At 39.2% G+C, this 8496-nt stretch overlaps 1 protein-coding gene across 3 annotated transcripts in view; it reads left to right on the top strand.

The window, feature by feature from the left end:
• The window catches only part of VPS41 (VPS41 subunit of HOPS complex), a 210565-nt gene that overhangs the window by 176472 nt on the left and 25597 nt on the right, over nucleotides 1–8496 (top strand). For all 3 annotated transcript variants that reach the window (XM_028490200.2, XM_028490199.2, XM_007127370.4), the window contains 3 exons: nucleotides 1123–1177; nucleotides 1866–2006; nucleotides 3594–3730. In XM_028490200.2, coding sequence (XP_028346001.1) covers nucleotides 1123–1177; nucleotides 1866–2006; nucleotides 3594–3730 — 333 coding nt within the window. The remainder of the gene's footprint in view (nucleotides 1–1122; nucleotides 1178–1865; nucleotides 2007–3593; nucleotides 3731–8496) is intronic.

Below are 8496 nucleotides of genomic sequence, written 5' to 3'. Positions count from 1 at the left end.
ATCTTCCTGGGCCAGGGCTCGAACCCATGTCCCCTGCATTGGCAGGTGGATTCTTAACCACTGTGCCACCAGGGAAGTCCCATCCCTCATTTCTTGATCTCCTTTTTGACACCTCTTGATTGTCAGATGTGTTTTTCTCTCTTTTTTAACTTTTTATTTTATATTGGAGTACAGTTGATAAACAATGTTGTGTTTCAGGTGTACAGCAAAGGGATTCAGTTATACAAAAACATGTATGTATTCTTTTTCAAATTCTTTTGCCAATTAGGTTGTTACAGAATACTGAGGAGAGTTCCCTGTGCTATACAGTATGTCCTTGTTGTTTATCCTTTTTAAATATAGGTGTGTACATGTCAATCCCAAACTTCCTAAATATCCCTCCCCCTCTCGGTTCATCCTTGTTTCTGCAAATGGCATTATTTCATTTTTTATGGCTAATATTCCATTGTATATATGTACCACATCTTTATCCATTTCATCTGTCAATGGACATTTAGGTTGCTTTCATGCCTTGGCTATTCTAAATAGTGCTGCTGTGAACATTGGGGTGCACATATCTTTCCCATTTTCCTCTCACTTTTGATCCTTGAGCAGAGTTCTCTTGTAGATCTTGTGAGCCGGCAATAGAAATATTCCCAGTGTTTAATTCTTTACACAGCAGATGTGTGCTGAGCTATGGTGTGCTCCGTACCGGGAACTTGCAGCCGTGAACAGTAGTGCCTTCCTGGAGGGCACAATTCAGTGGAGGGAAACAGGGCTGAGACCAGTGCCTGTGAATTAGGTGGGGGGCAGTGCCGTGAAGAAACCTCAAGTAGCATAAAGAGAGAGAAAGCTTGGTGGGAAGGAGCCTTTCTTTTAGCATCTTGCTTTCTGCCTTTGCTCCGGAATGTTCTGCCTCAAACGTGTTATCAGTTAAATTGTGTAGGGTCCAGTACCTCTCTGAGAGGTAAATCAGGACAGCCACAAGCAAAACTTAGGAGGTTTGTGTTTTGTTTCTGCTTTGTTTCGTTTTTAAAGGGAGGCAATAAAAAAAATTCTTTCAAACTTGTATGTTTAAGTGACTCTATAGATATTTGTTCTTGGCTGGTAACCCATAACTTTTTTACCCTGCTTTATTTGAAGGCTCTTGAGATCTGTCAACAGAGAAACTTTGTAGAAGAGACAGTTTATCTTCTGAGTAAGTAGATTTATTCATTTTGGTCCCCATAAACTAAGGAGTGGGGTGACAACGTGATGTGAAGCGTGTAAGAATCGACATAGGTTTTAGAGCAAAGTAACACGGAGGTTAGAGCCTGATTTGTATAAGAAATTGAATATTTAGTAAAGGAGACTTCACAGCTCAATAGAGAAGCTAGCATCATTTAATAAATGCTACTGAGATAACAATTTGAATTGTGTAATAAATGACCAAAACTGTATCAGTTCACACCTTACAATATAAATCACAACAAATTGTAGATGGGTTGAGAAGTTGTTTTTTTTTTTCCAATTATTATAAGAAGGAAGTCAGAATCTGACAGACCTTGATTCAGATTCCAGATCTGCCATTTAGTAGCTGTATGACCTTGGCAAGGCACTAACATTTCTATGTCCTCTTTTATAAAATAGAAATATTAGTAGAACATACCTCATAAGATTATAGTGATGATTACATGAAATAATTCATGTGAAGCGCTTAAATGAGTACTCAGGACAAAGTAAACACCCAGTGAGTAGGAAATACTGATTTTACTGAGTTACAGATGTCATATAAGGAAATGTTTTTTGTCATAGCCATCAAACTATGTAAACAAATTAAGAGATATGTGATTTCTCTTAAAATGTTTTATTAAATTATCCTAAATGTATTTCTCACATTTTGCTAGGCCGAATGGGTAATAGCCGAAGTGCCCTGAAGATGATCATGGAGGAACTGCATGACGTTGATAAAGCGATTGAATTTGCCAAGGAGCAGGATGACGGGGAACTCTGGGAAGATCTGATTTTATATTCCATCGACAAACCACGTAAGCAGAAAAGCCATCTGCAATCATAACCTCTTTCTCGCCGTTTAGCCAGTTGTGTCTAGAGTAGGAATCATCTCAAGATGCACTGAGTTAAAAATACAGTGAAGTATCTATAATAAAAATAGGCCAGGTACATAGTAATGATTTCCGGTACTCTTCCTGTGCAGGGAAGCCTGGAGCCTCATCACTTCGTGTTAGCTGAACTTGATAAAGAACACTTGGTTGAAGCATATTTCTACCTACTGCACCCAAATGGAATAAAAGATTTTGGTTTTGTTTGTACACAGGGGGGCATTTATTTTGAAAGTGTATAGTCTAGCCCTTATCGAGTCTCTTTATGGAAACCCATAACTGTTACTGGACATTGACCATATATGGAGGTTTGCTACTGTAGTGTTGAGCCTCTCTTTCCTGCCCTATCAGTGCAGCACCAGGAGTGTATATCTGCTGCCTCTCCTTGACCATCTATCTGCCTTGGGTCTCCCATTTTGGAAGGAAACAAAGGCAGTCACCCAACAGTAACGCAAGTCCTCTTTTAAAGATATAGATATGATTCAGAAACTAACAGTCGTGGTTTAAAATCTTTTCCCTTCCCTTTTTTATTTTTTGGTCGGAAGGCTTACCTGTTTCAAGATTTTCAAGTTCTAGAAACTGCTGTTACAACTGTTTTTTGTTGCTATCTGCCTTGGGTCTCCCATTTTGGAAGGAAACAAAGGCAGTCACCCAACAGTAACGCAAGTCCTCTTTTAAAGATATAGATATGATTCAGAAACTAACAGTCGTGGTTTAAAATCTTTTCCCTTCCCTTTTTTATTTTTTGGTCGGAAGGCTTACCTGTTTCAAGATTTTCAAGTTCTAGAAACTGCTGTTAAAACTGTTTTTTGTTGTTTTTTTTTTAACATCTTTATTGGAGTACAACTGCTTTACACTGGTATGTTAGTTTCTGCTTTACAACAAAGTGAATCAGTTATACATAAACATATGTTCCTACAACTGTTTTTTAATAAGAGATTCAAGAGGAGGGTGTTCATTCAAGTCCATTTCAGATTAAGGTAGCTACATGCACATAGAGCTTGAAGAATCTAGTTTAGCATGATAGAGTGGTGGTCTAAGGATCTTAAAGGAGGCAAAGTTGGGGTAATGAAGCACACTGTGAACCTGGGCCTGCCCTGGGTTTGAATCTGGGTTCAAAAATCGCTAGCTGTGTGGCCCTGGATGAATTCATTAATCACCCCATTTTCCTTTTCTGGAAAATGGGAACAAATAGCATTCCTAACTTGGCAGAATACGAGAAAAGTATATGATAGCTGAGCCATAGTAAATTCTCAAATACTAGTTGCCCCCCTTTGACATTACAAACTGTGTTCTGAAGTAATCATTTGTTCCCCATCTCATTTTTTTTTTAATCCCTTCTCATTTAGCTTCTCCTTCAAGGAAAGTAAAGGAAGATTAGTTCCTGGGAGGATTTAACAATTCAGATGCTTTTTAACACTTACTTAAAGGAAATAACTTTTTCTTTGAGTTACTTTCGACCTAAAATTGCATTAGCTACACTGCTTATATGTTGTTTTCTGCGGTGTCTTGTAGCCTTTATCACCGGCTTGTTAAACAATATCGGCACGCATGTTGACCCAATTCTACTGATTCACCGTATTAAGGAAGGAATGGAGATTCCTAATTTGAGAGACTCCTTGGTTAAAATTCTGCAAGACTACAATCTGCAAGTAAGTATCTTTTCTTGGACAAATGAGCATGCTGAGTGAGTTGACTGACTACTGGATAAACATTTCTAGGGTTTATTTTGGACATCAATTCAATTTGATAGTCACATTTTACTTAGGCCCAGATACTTGGAATACCATTCAAACAGAGAAATCAGAAATACTGCCCACCCTTGGAGGAAGCCACCGGTATTTCTTAACTATCCCCAGATTTACTCTTCTTGATGAGCAGGCATTCTTACATTTATGGGATAAATAGAGAATGGCATTGGGGAAGGTGCAGGAGTAGTTCCAGTGGCTATTAGATCAGACCACCCAAACCACTTTTAAGTAGAATGAGCATTGTGTTCATTCGGAGAAATGAAAAAAAAAAATTTTTTTTTTTTTCAAATAGTTTGATCATTTCCTTGAAGCCACCCACTCAGTAACCTGTTGCCTGAAAGGTGTTAAAATAACAATTTTATTTTACCTTTTGTCTGTTTTCTAGAGTATTACAAGCTTACTATCTGCAATAATTCAGAATCTGTGATCAGAGCCATAGAACTCATTATCTTCCTATAAATAGTTAATATGCTAATCACAAAGCATCCCGATCTTCCTTAAAAAGCCGCTAACAGTGACTGTATTTCAGAATGCTGGTAGCTTCCAGAGAACTTCAAACTATTTAAAGCCCATTTCTTGAAAAATTCAGACTGTTCTTTCTCTAGCTCGTTTGGAAATGAGTTTTTGGTAGAATGTGGATGAAATGGCTTTCCTGGAAACATTGAGATTTTGCAGGTAGAGCCGAAAGACAAGGTTGTGGGAAGAGAAGTGGTCTCCAAGGTAGGAAAGGAGGAGTATGTGATGGCGATTTGTGGGCTTGTCATCATTGTGAAGGGTACAGAGCCGGGGGGCCGCCTGCTGAGCTCGGGGTGGTGGCCTCAAGGAAGAGACTTGGGTGAAAAGGAGAAGAAAATGAGGAAGATAAATAGCATCAAAAAGAAAAGTCAGAGCTGTAAAGGAATGACAGAGCTGGAGGGCCAGGATCTTGTGGCCAGGGAGGAGGATACTGTTACGTGAAAATCTCCAAAGGGGTCGTTGTGAAGATGTTCAGAAAGTGCGGTGAAGGGAGAGGTCCAGTGGAATTAGTCAAGAAACCATGAGGGCAGGAGTCGTCCAGGGTCCAGCTTCCTCCTTGAACTGGGAGGTTAACCCTGCAGCCCACAGGTGACTGTGGTCTTACTGGGTAACACAGCTTTAAAGAAGAGGTCTTCCTGAGGGTGGAAAGTGACAAAACAAGGAGCCTTGGCTTGGGAGGCTTTTGGGAAATTAGGGGTCATGGGAAAGAAATGGGTGTTTGGTTTCGGCAAGTAAGTTGACGATCTGTTCTACAAAAATCTTCCAGATGAACAGGTATTTATTTATGGTGGAATTCGGAGGCTTGCAGGTGAGGTGAGCCAGGGAAAGGTTATTGCAGGAAGGATGAGGAAGGCCAGGAAGGAAGGAGAAATGTAGGAATGGGTTAATAGATAGGAGAGGTGACATGAAGGACTTGTGCTTCGTGCAGCACCTGAGGGATACAGAAGAGCCGTCCAGGCAGGAAATGATTCACTTCAATCTGAAGCGTGCATTGGCTTTGGGGAAAGCAGTTCCAGTGTCAGACCTCATAAAACTCAGGGCATGAGTGAGCTTGATAATGATGTGTATCTCTTCAGTACTCGCCACCCCTGGGTCTGCCTGGATATGCTCCAAGTTGCAAATTCCTGTTTGTTGGGAAGTCATTTAAGTGTCTCTGAACAAGTCTACCCCAAGGAAGGTGACAACATAATTCCCCCTCCTGTCCTTCAGTTCTGCTGTGTGAAGCCTAGCCTCTAGGTTGAAAAATGTGCCTACAAAAACACCTAATAGATCCCTCTTCTCAGGTTCTTTCTGGAGAACCAAGCTCAGAGGCGCCACTGGGTCTCACTGCTCATTAATGTTTTATCAATGTATTTGCATAGTTCTGAGTCAGCCGGGAATAAAAATAAAATTATTATTAGGTGCAAAGTGAATTCTGTATAAAAAATTAGCCACTAAACAGCTGCTAAATCAATATTTTATCCTCTTAACTTTTAAATGTAATGAGAGCTTTTCCTTAAGATGTGTAAGTGTGCAGTTGGTGGTGTGTTAAGGAGGCTGGGAGTTACTTGGCCAGTGAGTCCAAGGAGTGGTGGCAGCCTGTAAATCCCCGACGGGGTGGGCGGGGTGGGGTGGGGGGAGTCTCCTCTGGCCCTCAGACATCTTGCTAGAGGATGCAGAGAGAAAATGCTCTACTGGGGCAGGTTGTTCAAAGAATCCCAGGAGCTACTTCCTCCTTATACATGAAGAAAGAATTTCGAATTATTTTCTATGAAAAAGGTGACCTTTTTTATTAATAGAAATTTATTTCTTTCTCTAGAAATCACTGTAAAAATAAATCTATTTATAGAGCATTTTGAAGCTTCCGGAAAGGTTTCACATTCTTTTTTTTAAATTTTTTATTCTGTCTAGTGTCTTCATTTGTTTCATAAAACTATAGTCGAGTTTCACATGTTTTAATGGGATAAAAAATTCCCAAGATTTTGCAGGTCCATGAATTTGCAAGGATTTGGACCCTGCTGTGCATGAGGGCAGGGCAGTGAGGGGGAGGACCGTGGGGGACATTAAGAACCATTCAGTAAACGAAGGAATCCATAGTCAGGGAAAGGTTATCACAGGGCTTCTCAGCACCTTTTTTTTTTGCTAATTTGCATTCGGAATCCAAGGGTCAGATTTACAATCAAGTAGACAGCATTTTAAAACTTATTTGGCCACTGAAAATGCTTTGGGAAATGACTCCTTAGTGAATTGCTAACTGGAAAGAGAAGGTACAGAGAAAGTTGGGGGAAAAAATTTCTTCTGGTTCTAATTTCATGTTTTCTAAAATACAACAACAACTTTTCTCAGCTGAAGTTTAGCAGGAGGCACGTTAGGTGTCTATGACATCATTAAAGTTAAGGAAATAACCAACCACATTATCAGTTTTCAACTGTTTAACTTATTTTCATATTTTTATACCTTGTTACATTGTTAGTACAATGCTTCAACAAAATGTAAAAGCTTCAGTGAAGTAAGAAGGATAAAAGTACCCCTTATCATACTTCATAAACCTAAAATGTTTCTAGGTCTGATTTCAAGGACAAAGAGCACTTGTTTTGATATAAATTATTTATGAAACAATATGATATAAATGATATTTCTATTTTTACATTAAACTGACCACAATTTCCAAATTATTTTTATGCTGTTTCATATTTGTAAGACATTTTGTTTATAAATTTAGCATTTATATCCACTTCCATTGCCTTTTTTTTTTTTTTCCTCTTAAGAGTTCCAGCATCTTTGTTCTTAAACACTTCTCTTTGACAGTCTTATTTGACAGTCATTTTCAGTAATGATCCTTAAGGAACTGTCATCTCCATTTTACATGTAAGAAGACTGAGTCTCAAAAAGTTCTGACTCGCCAGCCTGGGAAGGTGAGGAACTGGGTTTGAACTCAGATACTCTGACTAAATGTGTTTTTCTCACTAGTTGTCCCATTGGTCTCTGGAGATGAATTCACTGTACTGGCAGGTTACATACAACACAGGAATATATAGGATTGTCCTGAAAGATGAACAGGCAACCTGTTGTCTTTAAAGAGCCGTGGACATGGTGTATTTGCAGACGTGGACTCTAGTTCCGGCTTTGGCAATTAACAAGCCTGTTGACCTTTGGGGAGGGGACATAAGGTCTCTGGGTGTCCATTTTCCCATTAGATTAAATCAGTATTTGTTAAGCCTGGCTGCACACCAGAATTATCTGAATGCTTTTCTTAAATTACCAAGTTTCAGGTACCACCCCAGATCTGCTGGAGAGGATTAGGGACTAGGTCCTTAGGCCACCTTGGTGTTTCTTATACACTCAGCCTGGCACCGGGCTATGCATTGACATTTAGGAGCTTCTAGATTAGATGGTCTCTAAAGTATTTCTCTCAAGTTCTCAGTACCATCCTTTCATAAGCAAGCCTTTATCTAGTAGTGAATGCAGCTGCGTAGTCTTAACAATATTTCTATGGAAATCATCCGTAATACTTATTTTGGAATCTGTAATAAAGTAGCTTAGATTTTTCAGCATAAGTTTTTTAAGTTATATGTTTGATTGTTTATAAACACATTTATTTAAATATTTGCGTGCCTGTTGTGTTAGATCCTGTGCTGGGTAGGTACTTACAGGGCTTCCATGCGTTGTCTCAGGGACCAGGAGATGAGTAGAATGCAGCTCGAGCAGCTCACGATCTGAATGAATATTTCTAGGAGAAGCAAAAAGCTTTAACACGTTTTGTTAAACTTCACACATGTACATGAACACACACACACAGGTAAACTGACTCCAGGCATCTCTGCGTCTATCAAAGTTCTTTTCCCATATTTACATTTGCTACAAACTCCATGTGCCTTTATCATTTCCCCATAGGTCTCTACTTTGAAATCCAGAGACAAATGAATTAAGAGGAAATAGCGACTTCTTTCCTATCTGCCTTTTTTGGGGGGCCCACATGGGTTTCTTTTTGACCCCCAGTGCATAAGCCCTTAATTTCTTCTAAGAAAGAGTTTTTAAATTTATATATCCCCAAAATAAACTTTTAAGATAAAATCTATTTTTTTTCCTTTAAAATTATTTCAGTTTGGCTTCATTACAGCTTTTAGGTGACATAGGTAGCCTATGACAACCAACTATAGCTTCTTTAGTCA

The sequence above is a fragment of the Physeter macrocephalus genome, chromosome 5 (assembly GCF_002837175.3).
Source record: "Physeter macrocephalus isolate SW-GA chromosome 5, ASM283717v5, whole genome shotgun sequence".
Classification (NCBI taxonomy): Eukaryota; Metazoa; Chordata; class Mammalia; order Artiodactyla; family Physeteridae; genus Physeter; species Physeter macrocephalus.
The sequence above is the reverse complement of the archived record's forward strand: the minus strand, read 5'-3'. Positions and strand labels throughout refer to the sequence as shown.